The sequence below is a fragment of the Homarus americanus genome, unplaced genomic scaffold, assembly GCF_018991925.1.
Source record: "Homarus americanus isolate GMGI-L3 unplaced genomic scaffold, GMGI_Hamer_2.0 scaffold48016, whole genome shotgun sequence".
Taxonomy (NCBI): domain Eukaryota; kingdom Metazoa; phylum Arthropoda; class Malacostraca; order Decapoda; family Nephropidae; genus Homarus; species Homarus americanus.
In genome coordinates this window covers 1,528,932-1,547,817 of record NW_024755055.1, presented here as the reverse complement: position 1 = coordinate 1,547,817, position 18,886 = coordinate 1,528,932, and the positions used below count along the sequence as shown (strand labels likewise).

Below are 18,886 nucleotides of genomic sequence, written 5' to 3'. Positions count from 1 at the left end.
ACTGTTAAGTGTTATGAAAGGAAATTTCTTGCCAACCTTAACTGCTATCATCATCTTTGGATAATTTACCCAAATCACACTACTGTATCACCATGAATTTAAAGCTGTGAGCCAAGAATGGAAAGTTGATGATTGGTAGACACTCTAAGAGCTGGTGGAGCCTCAAATCAACTTACTATCATCATCTTGGAATAATTTTCACCTCATCACCCTCCTCCCTATGATGCCACACCACCTACGAAAGGGCTCGCCACCCACTTGGCACCACAAAAGCCTGCCACTGCACCACAACCACCTCTTGCATCACAACAACCAGGCTCGACCACCCAATTTGCACCACAAAAACCTACCGCTGCACCACCACAACCACCAGAGCTCAGTAGTTGCCAGTTACTTTCCACCTCAACTTCAGACTCGTCACACGCGATAATTATAAAATCTTATATGGTTTCTACGACTGAAATTTCATGTGAAAAAAAATCTTTATCTTTCATGTTCTTTGTTTTTGGTTGGGGGGGTTATGTTTACAGTACTCGCTTCCCTAGACAGCCAACTAATGGGTATCTACCAGAGAAATATTAAAGAATGGGATTTGAGGTACTGAAGACACTGTTTCCCTCCCTTCAGTATAAGATTTTTTTTCAACTTTTTTTGTATTGCTTCATCTTACACCTACAGTACTGTATACCATTCAAGTGTGCTTATATGAGGGGGTGTAAGTGGTAACGTGTGTACAGGTATCTCGCAAAGGTTAGAGTCCTGTTTGGTCTGGACACACATTAGAAGAGAGTTATCCAGCATGACCGTCACTACCAAACATCGCAGGTTTCTCGCCCGAATGGCTAGTACAGTACGCCGAAAACTGGTGAAAATGACAAAAAGAAGAAAAAAGCTACTAGCTGACTCTTAATTATATATGAGCCTCTTTCTGTACAGCACTGCCATTGTGGGTATGTTGAAGGCTAAACTGGGTTATTAAAATACATGCTGTAATTAACAAATAAATTCTTATCAAAGCATTCTAAGTGATATAAAATATATCTATAACTTTTAATTTCCTCAGACGAATTTACTCCAACACTTTCTTTTGGTAAATTATATCCTCCCCAAGTGGAAACAATGATAAGATACTTTACTATTAGACGGTGGCTGTGGGGCTGAAAGACACTCAAGAACCTCTTACGGAAACACTCATATTTAATGATACTTAATATTTACTGAAGGTATTTTCTTACATACATACACTGAGTTCTGCTATAACGCGTGTTTTGATAACGCGAATTTCCCCAAACGCAATTTATGAATAGAGGAACAATATTTGTATAACGCGAACGCTTGTTTGCTGTAACGCGATTTTTGCTTACTATTTCTCCAATTTTGTGGTATTAACTGTGAATATGGTAAAGAAGAATATCTCCAAGAAGCGTTCTTGTGATCGAATTCCCGGTGATGATCGTAAAAGAAAGGATATAATACTTGAAGAGAAGCTCGATGTTATCAACCTCAAAATCACCCTTCTCCCCCATCAAGTTAGGTATATTCATATTTTTTCAAGGTAAAGTGTTACATTTACTGTATGATTTCATTATTAGATATGAATGTAACATTTATTTAGACTGTGCTATCCTTTGTGTTAGGCTAACTACTAATTTTTTTTCGATTTCGAGTAGTAATCTGCACCTAACCCTATTTTCTCCATAAGCCCTGTTATTTCTATTACGCAATTTTCTATAACACGATATTTTACAAGAACACAACTATCACGTTATAGCAGAACTGATTGTATAAGATCAGCCCTAGTAAATGTTTCCGAAAATATCAGAGTATATTTATTTCATTTTTAAATATAATTCGCCCCTCCTTCCTGTAGGGGGTTCAGGGGCTTGGTAGCAGCCTTCTTACTTTACTTATAAATCCAATAAATTACTGGCCTCAACTTTTATCATTAGGATACAGTAATGTTGCTTAAAAGGGCCTTTCCATTTTGATCCCAGAATAATGTTCTAAAATAGTGTACAGTACTTCAGTAACTACTCATAATAACTTTTAAACAATAGCAAATGTTGTACAAAAAATAAATAAATATATATACTATGAAACTACTGTACTGTAGCTACTTACAAAATATTTTAGACAAATATACTCACCAAACCATGGAAGTTTCATGTTCAGGGTTTGCTTGCCTTCACATTGATAGGAAGATATTTGATATTCTGAACACATGAGGTTTCTAGTTACTTACTTGCCAGGTAATAAAGTCCTTCCTGTAAAATGTTATCACTCCTCATGGACCCTTCACATTAGAGCCTCCTGGGACAGGACAGAGTGGGTCGAGGTCAACAGTTGAAAACATGTTATGATAAGTGGAAGTGATGGTGGTAAGCTGCCTCTGAAGAGTCGAGTTTCTTAACTGAAGCTGATCAATTTGCTCCTCCAGCTTGCGTACATGATTTCGAAGAGATTTCTCATTGTGATCCTTTTCAGAACGTAATGCAGAGAGCTGAGCCTGGTAGCGTGTGGCTAGAGTCTGTGCCTCCACATACTGCTTGTGAGAGGCACTGTCTCTCTCGGTTAACTGGGTCTGAATTCGATCTGATTCTTGGTTTTGTTGTAATCTGTAACGCTCTACTTGGGAGGATAAACTAGCACATTCGCGGATTCTTTCCTCCAGCTGAGCCGACGTATGTTCTAATATGGTATCCTTGGTGGACAACTGTTCTCGAAGGTGACTCACTTCCCTCGTCACCTCCTCCAGCTGGTGGTGTATGGATAAAATATTTTCCTTGTGGTTTGCAATTTCCTTCTCTCTAGTGGTGCTCTGTTCACGTTCTGCTTTGAGCTTACTTTCTTTCTTGCTCAGTTTCTCTCCCATTATCTTAACTTGATCTTGCAATGTTTGCTTTTCTCCTAGTGCTTGCTGGAGTAACTCCCTCGTGTCCAGCAATCGTTGTTCCGTCTCCTGCAATGTCTTCGGAAGGCTTTGCAGGACATCCAGGTGACCCGTTATCTGCGATGCACCCATCTGAAAAAATATGTAATATATACACTTATCAGCAAAATAAATATATAGAACAACTTACAAGAAATACACAGAGGAAACCCAAGTCTACCTTAAAAACTAATCCAATCTGAAAGGTGTCATTCTGATCAAAGGCTTTAATTATACACACAAGCCCAGCTACTGTACTCTACCAGATGTGAAAGTAAAGTGGGCAGACTTTTCGTCACCAGTCTATTGAATACCAAGTCATAATAATGAAATTTAGATAATAATGCCTTTATTTTGGAGGTGATAAAGCCATGGTTAGGTTAAATTAAGTTTATATTGAACTAGTGACATATTGTACTAGAACTGAAAGTAATACACTGTACTGTACTATTTTATAAAAGTTCTTGGAAATTAAAGCATTCACAAAGTACCAAATACAGTGGAATGGCTGGCAAACACAATAACCAGTTCCACCACTGTACCCAAGCAAGTATAGAGCTAACAGGAGAAAAGTAAACCTACACTTACACGTGACTCAAGTTGTGAACACTGATGAATGAGCTTTATATTTTTTTGTTCGAGATCTTTGTACTGATACTGCAGTGATTCAGCTTTTTTGTTCTTCGATCTGATTTTCCTTTGTAGGTCATCATTATCCTTCTTCAGATCATCGTTACCTTTCTCTAGGTCAATGTAATCCTTCTTCAGGTCATCGTAATTCTTCTTCAGGTCGTCATAATCCTTCTTCAGTCTGTCAGCATCATCTTCTTGTTGTCTCCACACCTGCTGGAAACTCTCCCTCCACTCCTGTAAACATTGACTTATTGTGTCTTTTATAACAGAAACTGTATTAACTGAGTCCTCTCCCCCAACACTCAAACTTTCAACTCTTTTCACCAAGTTTTCTAATGTTTCACTGTACTTCTCAAATCCTGCTATTATAAAAGGTGTTCCAGAAATAGCCTGATCACCTTTATCATGATTTTTTCCTCTACTATTGGCATGGTTTGCTTTTTCGCTTTTGTTACCATTTTCATCATCTTTTAAATTGTCGGTTTCTTTTGTTTTATCATTACTCCTACCAGGTACCTCATCACCAGCTCTTGCAGCCCCAGTCCTTCCTTTTTCTCGTTCTGTTTCCTCACTTTTGCTACTGACACTATCGGAGTCTTCGTCTTGTTCTGGGCTCTCGGTTCCAATAGATCTAGACCGTTCACCATTTTTACCTTTGTTTGACCTCTGCCGTCCATAAGGTTCCCCATTCTGATGACTTACTGCCTCATCGTGTGTTTCATTACTGGTTCTTGCTGATGTGACTTCACTCTGGGCTTTAGTTAACCTTGCCACTAGTTCTTGAACTTGCTCGGCATGACGCTGCTCAGAGCTCAGTAGCTTCGCCTGTAGTTCTTCGAGCTGGTCCTTATAACCCTGAATAGCTCGATCGTACATTTCACGGGTCTCATTCAAGCGTCTCATCCACTCCTCCTCCAACATGGCAGTGTCGATGTTTCCGGCACTAGCATTCTGGTTTCTCCGGGATTCTTGGAGCGAGATGTTTTCCTTCAGAGTCTGCATGTGCCTCTCACAGTCCACAATGTAATCATCCTTTTTCATGATCTAGAAAGAACGTGTAAATGAGTCAGGGGTCGAAATTGGATATGGCTAAAGAGCACATGCTAAAAAAAACCCTCACTACCTGTATATGCACGACATAATGTAAACTTTTAACATAATCAAGACACCTTATATTACCAACAATAAGTATTCCTACCTCTCTTCTCAGTGCTTCTAGTTCACCCTCGAGTCTTGCTACAACTCTCGGACCACACGTTATATCCTCACGATCCGAGCCGTTGAAATAATCTTCATGATCGCCGGACATTCCCGTGAGACTCTTCAGCTTTTGGTTTTCCGACTCGACCTGTTACAAAATGAAGAGATTTTTCATTAACACACGCCACTCTTGGCTTAATTTACCTGTTGTATTTTAACTAGCCAATAATATACCTAGAACAAATAATTTTTCCCCACAGTATTCAGAGTAGTCAGTAACATTATAGTTTAAATTTAACTTTTCCTGTAGAATTTTATATTGCCAAAAACAAAACTGAGAACAATTTATTATTTCCTTAAATTATTTTGTGTAACCAATAAAAGTAAAAAAATATTTAGCTTTAGTTATGAACTTTATCCTTTACAGGCTTAAAAAAAATTATCACTGAAAACAACATAAAAAAATGAACTCGAGTGCAGTTGAGTGAGGCCCAAACCCGAGTGTTTTAATTTTTTTTTACCGAGATTTATTAAACATTACCAATGGTTGGTCGAGTTACTGTACCTTCAAGACGTAATGAAGCAGATCTTCATATTTCTTCTTAAGAGATAAAATAACGAATTCTTCCCTACTTCCAGTTCCCTGTTCACCTCCCATGCTCTCTCTACTTCCTCTTTGTGCTTCTTGTTGCCTTTTGGAACGCTGTCGTAATTGATGAATCTGAAAGACATATACAGTATAGTTACACAAAGCTGAAATCCCTTATCCTGTCTGCTACAATCTGTTGGATGACAACCATTGTGTGAGAAGAGTTAATTTAGCCCAGAGTGTTGATGTGGCTAGTGGTCAGCTCAGCACACACACCACATCAGGTTAATACCCCAACACCCAACCAGCCATGGGACTGAATTTGTGTTTCTTGGGCTGGGATTCAAAGTACAATTAAATGGATGCCAAGAACTGCTGGTTTAACAAGCGATTGCAATTTAGTCAACCTGTCACTACAAACTAGTTAAAAGTTCTGAGAGAGAGAGAGAGAGAGAGAGAGTACTAGTCATTACGGAGGTGACTAACACAGCTAAAAATATTTATATTATCTGTAACTACTGTAATTTCTTGCAATTCTCTCTTAAAATTTCAAAAGAACAAAAACCTAAACCAATGCATTACTACACGTTTGGTCAGCCATTATCACACTAGCTGTGGCCGGGACGATGGTGTGTCGATGGATTGATCTATCAAAATCAATTACCTAAATACAATTATAAAACAAGTACAATCTCCCTTCCTAATGGATTCCTACCAACTGAGTGACTAATGTAAATCTCCCTTACACAACTTCATTTCAATACATCCTGACAGATTCAACCATAATTAGCCCTTGTTCATTCATTTTACAATTTTGAGCTCTCTCTCTCTCTCCTATTCATCCATCATTCATCAGTATCTCTATCCATCTACTTATCTCATTCACTGTTCTTCAACTTGGTTTTATTATGTGACATTACAGAAAAATAAATAAAAATAAAAACCGCACCTTTCTCATGAGTTTTTTATTTTCCTCTATCAACGCTGCATTATTCTGCGTCAGTTCACGTAAATTCCTGAGTTTGTGTCTGAGGGCTTCTTCCTCCCTGGCAAGTTCTCGTGGACTCCTGGTATCATCGCCCTCTGCTTGTTGACTGTGATCTGTGTGAGGTTGTTTCTCCTCCCTTCTTCTGCTTCGCTGTATGGAGGTAAATATTCCACATTAAGTTTTCTATCTTACATCCGACTGGTAGAAAATATTTCAAAACTTAATAATAATAAAAGAATTTGAATTAACCTAATCTACCCTGATCAAGCAGAGGTAGTGGGAATCAAGAGGGACGTGATTTCCCCGTACTCACTATAGTTTCCTCACTTGGCAGATCCCATTAACAAAATACCCTGTAATACCTAACCAACTTTTAATATACCTGTACTCTCTTTTGGTCTTATATACATTGCCATATATTTAATATATTACAGAGAATTACATTTTTAAGCTAAAGTAGGACTCTTGTAATTCATCTGATATTTTTGAAAATCTAAAGTTTAAGATCTATTAAAATTTGGGGCTAATTTGTCTTACTGATTGTCATTTGTGATTAAGTGATAGCAAATAAAGGGATGAATCTATATTAGTTTGTGCTTCAAGTGACTGTGCAGCCTGATGGGGAAAGACATAAAAGATGGGGAACACACAAATATATGAGAATGAAACACACCTTTGACCTATCATCTTGTTCTGGTAAATTCTTCTTACTCCATTTCTTTACGGTGTTACGCATATCTTTTGACAGGTGGTCACCCTGACGTACTTTTGAGAAAGCTTCCTGTAAGAGAACAAGTACTGTACAATTTTGTCATACAATGTTGTGGAAGTGTGGTAATAAAAAAATAATTGTTTGTCAGTGAATGAGTGACAAAGACAGAGGTGAGGTCATAGATGAAAATAAATACATATCAGATGAAAAGACATTACAATTAATATGGTTAATATACGACCGGTGACTGTCAGTGGTTCGGTAATTATGGAGAGCGTTTTTAGGCACAGTTTTGTACGCTGATTACTTTCACTTCTATTAATTTTCTTGGGCAAAAGGTTAGGTTAGGTTTTCTTAGGTATCTCCACACAATATCAGCGGACAGTTATTATCAGAATAATTACCATTAACATACAAGAAATTTTAAGTGTATCATAAGAAAAATGAAGCCTCTCAGTGCAGCTGGTGACCTTGATTACTTTATACACAGCGGCTCTCAACCTCATCTACAACTGTAAGGACTAACATAATGATCCAAACAAAGTTCTTAAATGTATTACTGTACCTTGAGAACTCTGGCATCATTGTACAGATGTCGTAATGAGTACTGGCCCTCATCATCATCTGTCACCCAGCCTTGGTGACTTCTGTCCATTCTCTACAAATTAGACAGGAATAAGAACTAGAGAAAGACACAGTTAAGCCAGATGAATGTTACTGGGACGTGTAGAAGGGATGCATAAAACATATCTGGTAAGGCAGTGGAAATGAATGACAGTACAGTGAATGAGAACCTAAATGTCTTTGTGGTTTATGACTTAATCCACTCTGCACCATACTGGGAAAAAAAGATTGTAAAAATGAGAAAAAAAAATGGAGGGAGGTAAACAAAGGCAAGATGGTCATGCAGTAGTGTTAAATATGGATGAATAACAATATTAGTGAGAGAATAAAACTCACGGGAGATATATAGAGTATTTGAAAGGAGTGATTGATGGTCATTAAAACACAATAGTAATAGATTATTTTTATGCCTTTAAATACTGTGATATTTTTCAATATATAAAAGAATAAAATATTAATTAATGGTGTATAATCTGATAAATGTCTATATATACAGGTATAAATCACTCCCCCAGAACACACACACACAAGTATCAATAATAGAAATACTTACAGATGATTGTCTAGAGTACGTTAACAAATCTGGATTGGAATGAGACCTTCTGTGTAGTGAAATTTCTTCCTAGTAGAAAAAAGAAAATGGAATAGAAGTTAAAATTAAATAAACTTATGATTCTTGTTCTGTCACAATAAAATCAATAAAATAATTCTTATAGCGTAGTTATCGTACCATAATATGATATACAATACATGTAAGGTGAAAACTAAAATAGTAAAGTATATTAATGGAAGCAAAGATGAGACATTAATTTAAGTACCAGTAATTATTTGGATTTTGACTGTTGCTAGTTTGGAAGATAATTTGGGTATATTTTTTCTCAATATTTGATGCGTAATACAATGGGGATGAGCTATTTTATGGAAATGATAAAAAATTTATTGTTTTTTTAAACTTCCGAGTTGAGAATCACTTAGACCGTTTTCCATTGAAGAGCAACAAATCATAACCTTACCATTATAACCTAACCTAACCTTAGTCACAGAGTGGCTGGTGTGGAGAATGATCAAGAGTTCACAGGGGTTGGCACAATAACATCTACAGTCGATAGCTTTCCCTGCTGATAAAAACTTCTCAACTCGAAAATTGAAAAAAATAAATAAAAAATTTTGCGTTTCGAAAAAAAGAGACTATCTTCATTGCATTAAACATCACATATTGAGCAAAATGAAACCAAAATTGTCCGTCAAACTAACACCAGTCAAGATTAAAAAAATATCCAAAATACCTAGTGGCAATATAAAGTACGTACAGTACAGCATATCATACACTAACACCAAAAATAATACAATACACATAATACAAAAAAAGCTCAAAAATTCAAATTAAAAGTTAAAAGACGTAGAGGAGAGCGCCATCATCCATACCCCATGAGGCCGCGTTGTGCGACACGGAGGAGGAACCCAAGGTCGAGGATGGAGGTGTGACGGGCAGGAGCAGCGCGATGATTCTGGCTGTCTGAGGGTCTTTAAGAACTTCTGGTAGCGACGTACTCTCCTATCTCGTAACATCTGCGGAAATAAAGTTATGTGAAAAATATGTAAATAGTAAGTTCCCCACAAAATTATATACAGTAGCAGTAATTCAGAGAAATGGTATAATTATCGTTTTGGTCATGCACCTATTTCCCAAAGGTCAAAATGGTTCAAAAGACAAAAATAAAACCCACCGGAAAAACATAATTTCAACGTTTTCTACCCTAACTCAATCTACCCTAACCTAACCAAACTTAATCTACCCTAACCTTACCCAACCAAACTCAACCTAACCTAAACTCGCTGTATGACCGAAACGTTAATAATACCCAGATTTTTTTTAAAATAGTCACAATAAATGGTTTTTATAGCATAGTAAATTTATTAGTCTTCTGTCTGGCTATTTTACCGTGATAATAAACGAATCTTGCAAGTGTTTTAAGATAAGTAAAAACAAAACATAAGTAAACAAAGTATAATTAACATTTACCGTATATATAATGAAGGTATACAATGATAAACGGTTAGGTGATTAGACCATTAACAGCCCAACCGTCATCATCGTCAACAGTCAATAATCACTTTAATTTATCCTCTTCGTCCACGGACAGTTCACCAGTCAGGGCATCGGTAATGGGTATATAAAGGCTTTTCAGTGACTTGTTTCCCTTGAGACTGTGACATCTAATGGGGCAGTCAACCACCACCTCCAGAAATGCCCTTTGAGGTGCTTATAACCTATTAAATCAACCTTTGCCAGCACCTTCCTGTTGAAGAGCCATTAAGAGTCAAGCCATTTATGTATGTTTAGTACCTTAATATAAGTCGAAGTTGTTATTAAATGGCATTATTAACCTTCTCTCACTCACCTGGCTGACGGTCTATCGTTAACTGGATAATTAAGACAAATAGAAGTCCTCCACTTACTACACAAACCTTTTAACTTCTTCTACCTCGTCCAACTGCATAAGATCTCAACCAGGAGGGCCATTGTAATCAGGCTGGGGTGGTGGAGTTACACAAGACTCGACCCGTAACCATCAGTGTCATAGGTCACCCTCGACGCCTACTGTAGGTCAACTGTTACAGAAGACTCGACCCGTAACCATTAGTGTCGCGGGTACCCTCGACGCCTGAGTCAGCTGTTACACAAGACCCAGCAACCATCAGTGTCGCAGAGTGCCCTCGACGCCTGGGTCAACTGTTACACCTAAGACTCGACCCGTAACAAAAGCATCATTGTATGGTCACCCTCGACGCCTGGGTCGCTGTTACACAGACTCGACCCGGCAACCCATCAGTGTCATGGGTCACCCTCGGCGCCTGGAATCGCTGTTGGTCTGTTTACATGATGCGGTGTTGCCAACTCGGGTTTTTCAACTGTCGCTGGCTGAGGTACTTACAAAAAGTGGCTAAGTAATGCTTCGTCTTCCATGGAAAGTCGCTAGCTATTATTCCCCCCCTTCAGTAATTTGATGCAAATAATATTTTCATAATGCCGACTATAATGGACTGAGTATAAATAAAATGCATTATGTAAAAATAAAAATATTATTTTGTTTAAAGTTTAATGTGCACACTTACCTATTATTCAATAGTAATTGCATCAGGTCCTCTCATGCATTACGATGAATTTTCTAATCTACATTAACATACTTTATTGTAAGAATTGCCTTTAATGTCGACAGTTTCATTTTGTTGCGCAATTTTGATTTCACAAAGTTCATATTACTAAATGTGCGCTCTACATCTGCGTTTGAATGCGGAAGAGATAAGGCAGCGAGTGCAATTTCAGCCAGATCATGGTAAGGGTTTTCACCGGTCGCATCTCTGTAATTTGCCACTTCTGACCACAATTTTAGGGTGTTAGATGTTTCTGTCCAGATTGTGTGATGCAGTTTTTTCCACTGGAAATCAATCTTGGTAAGGGTGCTGGAATCTTCTGTAAATAAGTGTGCCAAACCAAGTATATCTGATTTAATAGGCTTCAAGCATTCATCGGCATTCAGAAAAGAAATAGACTGCAGCACACGAATGTTGTCAGGTAAGAGTTGACGAAGTTGTTTTATGAGTTCAACCCGTTCAAATGTATTGTCCCTGTAACCCCGTTGCTATATATTATGGCTCGAAATTAGGAAAACTGAGTTTTCATGGACAGTCTCAAAGTATCCAGAAAGTCGCTAGATCTCAGTGGATATCTCTAGACAAGTCACAAATCGCTCTAAAATGTCGCTAGAAAAAAACAAAAAGCTCTAGATCTAGCTACAAAGTCGCTAAGTTGGCAACTCTGATAAGATGAGCAATGTTGATAAAAATACTGTAACAAAAACCCACAGTAATTATTATTTTTATTTTAACTGTTAATATATACCCAGCCTAAACTAACTTAATAATCTTTAAGTCATCTTTTAATTTTTAATGAGTTAATTTATATCTTATTGTTACCTGAAATGTTCTGAAAAATATTTAGCTTCACAATTCTTGATCGCAATGAATATTTAACATTAACTATATTGCCCTTTTGACAGTTGAGTGTAGTACTTGAAATATTTGTTTATTTGTCTTGTTCATATTTGAGTTCTACTTCACATGTATTTATATTAAGATTATACATCTATAATGGTATAAACCTTCATGTTTTGGGTTACTTTCAGATTGGTTTATACAGTTGGGTCATAAACATTTAAGTTATAGTGTACTTATTATAATCTAAACTAAAAATAACAAATAAACAGTAAATAAAATAAGATAATGATATAATAGTGATGGAAGACATTAACATTAAAAAAATATATAGATAAACATTTATACTGATGGTCCTTGACAGTATACCCCGGCTGGACGGTGATTGGCTGATATGTTCCTCCAGACTCGCAGATCTTAAACGTGATTGGTGGGGAGAAGACAGAGTTTGTTTGCTGCACGCGGTAGTTATCCTCGTTCGTCTTCACTAAAACTACTTAATATAGAAAGGTAAGGACATTAAGATACAAATAATGGCGTTTGTGTAGTCGTGAAGAAGCTGGGTATAGTTAAATATAAGAGAAGAAAGGAAGATGAGGAGGATAATGGAGATGAGATGATTTTTTCTTTTATCCAGTTTTATTTTAAATCTATATAAATTTAGTTTGTATTTTTAGTTAATATTGTATCATATTGTATGTGAATTCTTAGTATAGTCAATCAAAATAAGTTAGAACCAGTAGGTCATGTGTTAAGGTGGCTATAGTACCGTCATAATCCACGAGGGGCGCCACTATCTCCCTCCCCCCGGCCACTGAACAGAAGGTTAATATTTCACTTTATCCCTGGTTAACTATCGTGGTGTGTAATTACAGTAACCAGCTGTGATTAAATGAACCAACCCAACGTATTTAACTAACTAATCGGTGGAGGCTAGACTTGGTTTGTTCATTTCGTGGTCAATAAGTCGTGTGATGTAACAGTTGCTCATAAGTCGTAGTGTTTGACCTTGCGTATGTTTGGTATGGTAAAAGTCGTAAATATATGGTAAAATTATCGTTTTGTTAATGTACCAATTTGGGAATTCGTTCAAAACTCATCAAAAGTCACCGGGGAAAACCATAATTTCAGCCTAACCTAACCCAGACTAACCTAACCTTACCTTAAAATCCTAAAATTCTCTACATAACCAAAATGATAATACAGTAATACCAAAAATATTACCGTATTATGAAAAATATTATTCCTTACCCAACTGTTCTCCGTCCTGAACATAATGTACAGCCACGTGCTCCAGTGGGGTCATGTACCCACCTAACCTAACTGTATGTGGCGTTGTAGTGTCCATGCATAGGTTAAGTGGTCTTTTAACGGCTGTTGTGTGCAGTCATTGATTAAATAAACTTACTATTTTCCATTGTTTGTATACCTGTACTGTCATTGTACTGTACAGGGTGAACATGTATGACATTATTACTTTACTTAATAAATGTGTTCCTTGTTTCTGTAAAACCCATTAATATAATAAACTAAGCCGAGAGATACTGTAGTGGAGTACGCTACAATACAACTTATATTTGTCTATACTGTTTTATTAAAGATAAAGGTGGGTGCAGTACTGTGAGTTGTTGTGTTTATAAGTCTGTCAGTCAGCATATATATGTATACTGATTATTATTCACATGATATCTTCCTAGGGTGCCATTTCTGCTTCTCTAAACACATAGTCATGAAGTAAAGTATTACAGCAGATTTGATGAGATCAGTAACTCTCCAATTACTACTTCAGGTTGGAAGCAGAAATGGCATCTTCCCAAGTCAAGTCACCTCCGGGCAAACAGGGTCGAGCGAGCAACGTTGCCAGTGACCTGACTCTCCCGACCCAGCGCGTCAAAATGATCATGAAGAGTTGTCCCGATGTGGAGACGGTCTCTCAGGAAACGCTCCACCTCATCACCAGAGCCACGGAGTTATTTATCCAGTATTTATCGGAAGAATCTCTGACAAATTCCAGCAAGAGAGACAGCGTCGACTATGAAGCCTTGGCTGATTCTGTTCACTCTATTGATCACCTGGAGTTCTTAAAAGAGGCCATTCCCAAGAAGGTGATGTGGGCCGAAGCTCAGAGGTTGATTGAGGAAAACAGCAATAGGTTTGAAGGATTTTTTTAAGAAACATATATTGGACTCTCCAGTACGTCGGTCTAGTAATTTAGCCAATGAACGTTGTTTTTTTCGATGGCAAATGACTCGATGAAACTGAGAAACAGACTGTGTATGTGATTTACTACAGCACAAAACTAATGTTTTTAGACTGAGTTATTGACCAAAGTATTTTTACTGTACTCTATTTAATTTATGTTTAATATCAGTTAGTTATTTCAAAGGTATTTTTATTATGTGTCCCGAAGAAAATTTTGTGCTAATTGAATCTCGGTCTGCTCTAAATTGCACTTTACGAGTTATACTTAGTTGAAGACAATATGGAGAAGGTTAGACGATACATTACTGTACATTAATTGCTTTGTAAATGTGATGAATGGGCTCAAAACCTCAGTTAATACTCTACCCTGAAATACAATATTTAGGGCTCACTAAAGTGGCCAAAGAACTCATCTTTTTGTGAAGCATTTAAGATGGTGTTTATTGTTCTCTGGGTTGGTGAAGACACAAGATTTTATTTTATTTTTATTTTATTTATTTATTTATTTATTTTTTATCTCTCCATGGGATTAATCCACCAGACACAGGTCAATGACCCACATCAGGGCCTGGGGACGAAAATATAATAACAATAAATAAATAAATAAAATGAAAAAAAGATCAATAGTGAGAAACAATATACATATGTATGTTGTGTTGTCATAGTAAGAGAAACAATTGAGACCCTGCAATTGTGTGTAAATGAGGCAGAAAGTCAGATCAGCAACCTGGGACTTGGTCACAATTTTTGTGATGCCGTATGGCAACAGGTTCTACCGTTAGACAACACATTATGCTTCCAATATCTTCCCAGGCGGTAGTACCTCCCAACTACCTACCTACCTGAAAAGGAATTCACGTATACCTGTGTGTGTGTGTGTGAAGGTGTAATAGATTCAGAGATGAGGAACAATTTCAGGACAACAAGATTCCTCCCAAGGAATTTGCAGGGCAATGATGCTCCTGTGATGATTTTAAATTGGACTCTTTTTTTTTCACTTTGACATTTAAGGACAATGAACCCCCTCTCCTGTGATGATTTACGAACACAATATGACTCTTCTCTCTTAGTAATTTTTAAGACAATGAGGATCCTCTCTCTAGGTGGTGAGTTACTGATCAGTTCCTCAAGCCTGTTATTTCTTCACTGATGGACTATGATATTATGATTTATCCTGTTTATTGTACACCAGCTCGTTGGCCCGGCAGTACTGTACAGGGTGCCTGACTGTAGGAGAAAAGTGAGTTTTGTTATCTTTTTGAACATGACAATTTTTTTAACTTTTGGATAGTTTAGTTTTTAATAACTGAAGAAAACATTCAAAATGTTATGTAACCTATCCTAAATTAGCCTAACTAACCCAAATTAACCTAACCAAATCTAATTAACCCTATCCAAACTAACTAACCAACTAACCTTACCCCCTAAAATGCATCTAGTTTTATTACTTTATTTGTTAATGGTTTTATATAAAGTGCAACTGTATTTCCTAGCCAAAATTGTGACTTTTTTTCTAGTCACCTAATTTATGAGACGCAGGTTTTATTCTGCGGTGGGGTAGGTTGGTGGTGTTATACAGCACAGTACAGTACTATGGTGTGGTGTAATAAATGGCATAAAGAATGTTAGGTTTTACTATATATTGTGTGTACCGGTACTTGTGTACTTGGCAAGTATTTATAGAAAGTAATGATTAACTAAGTTTAGAATGTAATTTTATGTGTGTAATGAATTTACTCTGTTAAGAAAAACATTTTATAAGTGTATGTTGAAGTTTAGGGTAATTTAATGTTATCAGTTCAGTGTAGAACATATTTAAGTAACAAAAAGTATATACAGCTCCTCCCCGACTTACGACGGGATTAGTCCAGGTCGTAAGTCGAAAATGCTTAAATAATACATAGAAAATCTAAAATGGGTGTCTCTTTTTCTTCTCAGCACCACAAAACTCACTTTTAAGCTTGCCAGCCATTTTAAAGTGAATTACAAACGAAAAAATTTTCTGTGTACTGACGTTGGGACTCGAAAATACGTAATTTGACAAAATTTTGGTACAACTGAGGGAGGTCGTAAGTGCGGGTGGTCGTAAGTCGAGTAGGTCTTAAGTCGAGGAGGAGCTGTACTTTATGTATTCAGCAGCAGCAGTTATCATGATATACCTTGTGATAAGTTAAAAAAATAAAGTATACGATAAAGTAATGGTACTTTACATTCCAAAAGCCAAAAACAAACCTACACAGGATATCCATTGTTCCATTAACTGAAACTGTGTAATGTGACAAAGTTCTGTCTTTCTTTCTCATTCTTTTTTCCTTATGACAATTTTTATTTTCCATGTAAGGATTATATAATGTGCATTAGACTTAAAACATTCATCAGTATATTTTGTTATTACTGAACCCCAGAAGGAAGTAAACCCAGTTAAAGACCGTGTACTGTAATTACTATAGGTTGATGACAGCCAATGAAGAATACCTTAATAAGTTAGCTAATGACCGAGTGATAGACATTTATAAGGTATTAGAGCCCATATGATTACCGTTGGATTATTTACAGGTGAAAAAAAATGGCAGATGATGTGGAACCAACAATTGGGACAATGGCGGTGGAGGAGCCTCTCGACCTCATCCGCTTGTCCCTCGATGAGAGAATTTACGTCAAGATGCGGAATGAACGGGAACTTAGAGGCCGCCTCCACGCTTACGACCAGCACTTGAACATGATCTTAGGGGACGTAGAGGAGACTGTGACTTCTGTAGAGGTATGTATGGCTCGGTGGTTCTTAACCTAACATAACTTCTTATTATTTATGACTATTATAATTACTAACCTCATTATGCACTTAAAAGACCTTAATTGTTGAAGCACAGTAATAAAATCATTAAGATCATAATGTCAACAAGGTGATTTGAGGATGTACTGTGTGTTGGTTGTAACTCCCAAAGCTCTTAAGTACTAACACCAGAAATACAGAGGTTGGTAATATGGTTATTTTATAATTAAATTTGGTTTCTCCGATGAGCTGGGGTAACTACCCTTGTGTGCCCCTCAATAACCTTTACTAACATGTGACCATTTACAGCACTCCTAACACCATCGTCATCTCTGTTGCAGGTTGATGACGAGACTTTTGAAGAAGTCTACAAAACCACACGACGGAACATCCCAATGTTGTTTGTGAGAGGAGACGGAGTTATTCTTGTGGCCCCTCCCATGAGAGGTGGAGGGATGTGATGCGGCCACTTAGAAAAACGGAACTTCATTGTTTAATTAGATACAGTTGAGCAAATACTTTCTTGTATATTCTTCCAAGTACAGGTAGTTGGAATTAAATTAGTAATAAATTTAAATTATGTTAAAGGGATAGAGAATAACTTTTCTATTTTTTTTAGTGGGACAAAAGAGCCTTACATATACATTAACTTAATTTATCATGTTACTGGTATTAGATGAATTATTTTTTCAGTTTTGTTCACTGAAGAGATACAGAATTATTTTTGTTAAGTTACCTCCAATTGTTATCTCATTCTCACTTCTCTGACCATCAGCTCTCTCCTCTCACTTTCTATACTGTACTGTACTTTTCTTATGCCATCTGCTGTACTCTGACCATCTCCCTCTTTTTTTTTTCTATTAATTTTGTATCATGAACTACACTGTAGGTCGATTTATGCCATGAAGGTCAATTATAAAATCAATAAAATTACCTCAGCAGTTGGTATGTAATGATGATGATAAGTGTGAAAACTAGAGTTATTTTACATTCTTTAAAAGATTCTGAAAAAATAATGAGTTTGAATATTTTTATACCTAAAAAAAAATATGAACAATATGCATTACTCAGTTCACCAAATTTCACCGTGAGAATCTAAACTGGTGGTGAAATAAAATGTCAACATTACTGTTTATATAGATATATATATATATATATACTGTATGTATATTTATAAAAGTAAAAAGTGCCACCCAAATCACTCAATTATGTAATGGACTCTAAAATGCCTCAATAAAGCTGGGATACAGTATTTATTACAACAAGGGCATGTGACATGACATATTCAGCCTTCTCATTTAGATATAAGGCAGGAAGCTAAAGTGGAATACTGTACTATATTGCATTTTTTCCCAGCTGAGAAAAGATGCCCCCCCCCCCCCTCAAAATTTACAGCTGATTGGCCGTTGCAAACCTGTCCAATTTTGTCCCGAAGTAATGATGTATTTCTAAATGAGTTTATTCATAATCGTTGGGATGACCGTTTATGACGAGAAACATATGTAGCTAGATTATATAAAGATACATACATTCAGTATTTCAAACATAGGCAAGTAGGAAGTTTATTAGAAGTACAGTATTATACATGAATTAACTGTTAAACTCTGGTAGCAAACAACTTCATATTTTTCCCGCCTCTGCTAACGGTCGTGTAATATTTCAATGTGATTCTGATCTTTAAAAATGTTGTTTTTGCATAATGTAGTATTACTGATATGTAATTTGTCTTAGTATGCCTTATTGTGGGTAAAAATATGTATATATTAAATGCATCCTACAAAAGTGTGAATTTGCTACCAGAGTTTAACAGTTAATTCATGTATAATACTGTACTTCTAATAAACTTCCTATTTGCTTATGTTTGAAATACTGAATGTATGTATCTTTATATAATCTAGCTAAATATCTTTCTCGTCATAAACGGTCATCCCAATGATTATGAATAAACTCATTTAGAAATGCATCATTACTTCAGGACAAAATTGGACAGGTTTGCAACGGCCAATCAGCTGTAACTCTTGGGGAGGGGGCCAGGCATTTTTTTCTCAGCTGAGAAAAAAAGCACTATAGTTGTCAGTGGAGTTTGGCAATACAGTAATTCAGAGGTACAGTACAGTCGCCAGCACAGCTCTCAAAATGTACCTTCCACTGTACAGTACAGCACCAGGTACAAGTGCAGGTGACTGTACTGTACATATATAATAATTTAAGTTTTATGAGACCAGGGATTTGCTGACTTC

At 36.6% G+C, this 18,886-nt stretch overlaps 2 protein-coding genes across 5 annotated transcripts; one reads left to right on the top strand and one right to left on the bottom strand.

The window, feature by feature from the left end:
• Nucleotides 1-1,677: 1,677 nt before the first annotated feature.
• LOC121856166 (myosin heavy chain, clone 203-like) lies at nt 1,678-10,271 on the bottom strand. Of its 2 annotated transcripts, none has more exons than XM_042351493.1 (10): nt 10,136-10,271; nt 9,101-9,244; nt 8,229-8,297; nt 7,617-7,709; nt 7,013-7,120; nt 6,301-6,489; nt 5,328-5,483; nt 4,761-4,910; nt 3,518-4,606; nt 1,678-3,022 (listed from the first exon to the last, which is right to left on the bottom strand). In XM_042351493.1, exons 2-10 carry the CDS (start codon nt 9,242-9,244, stop codon nt 2,285-2,287), a joined length of 2,736 nt encoding a protein of 911 aa, XP_042207427.1. In that variant the 5' UTR covers nt 10,136-10,271; the 3' UTR covers nt 1,678-2,284. The 2 variants fall into 2 exon arrangements, with proteins under 2 accessions (XP_042207427.1, XP_042207428.1); XM_042351494.1 differs by having other exon boundaries at nt 10,145-10,271.
• A 1,764-nt stretch (nt 10,272-12,035) lies between these two features.
• LOC121856167 (U6 snRNA-associated Sm-like protein LSm3) lies at nt 12,036-17,662 on the top strand. 3 transcript variants are annotated; one of them, XM_042351498.1, is made up of 4 exons: nt 12,036-12,181; nt 15,066-15,113; nt 16,430-16,634; nt 16,988-17,662. In XM_042351498.1, exons 3-4 carry the CDS (start codon nt 16,440-16,442, stop codon nt 17,105-17,107), a joined length of 315 nt encoding a protein of 104 aa, XP_042207432.1. In that variant the 5' UTR covers nt 12,036-12,181; nt 15,066-15,113; nt 16,430-16,439; the 3' UTR covers nt 17,108-17,662. The 3 variants fall into 3 exon arrangements, with proteins under 3 accessions (XP_042207432.1, XP_042207430.1, XP_042207431.1); XM_042351496.1 differs by lacking the exon at nt 15,066-15,113 and having other exon boundaries at nt 12,039-12,181; XM_042351497.1 differs by lacking the exon at nt 12,036-12,181 and having other exon boundaries at nt 14,542-15,113.
• Nucleotides 17,663-18,886: the final 1,224 nt, after the last annotated feature.

Bases quoted from the DNA above. Each gene is read 5' to 3' on its own strand.
- LOC121856167 (XM_042351498.1), top strand. From the start codon at position 16,440: ATGGCAGATGATGTGGAACCAACAATTGGGACAATGGCGGTGGAGGAG. The intron at 16,635-16,987 runs GTATGTATGGCT...TCTCTGTTGCAG, and splicing joins AGACTGTGACTTCTGTAGAG to GTTGATGACGAGACTTTTGA.
- LOC121856166 (XM_042351493.1), bottom strand. From the start codon at position 9,244: ATGTTACGAGATAGGAGAGTACGTCGCTACCAGAAGTTCTTAAAGACC. The intron at 5,484-6,300 runs GTGCGGTTTTTA...TATGTCTTTCAG, and splicing joins ATAAAAAACTCATGAGAAAG to ATTCATCAATTACGACAGCG. The intron at 3,023-3,517 runs GTAAGTGTAGGT...ATATTTTTTCAG, and splicing joins GTTCACAACTTGAGTCACGT to ATGGGTGCATCGCAGATAAC.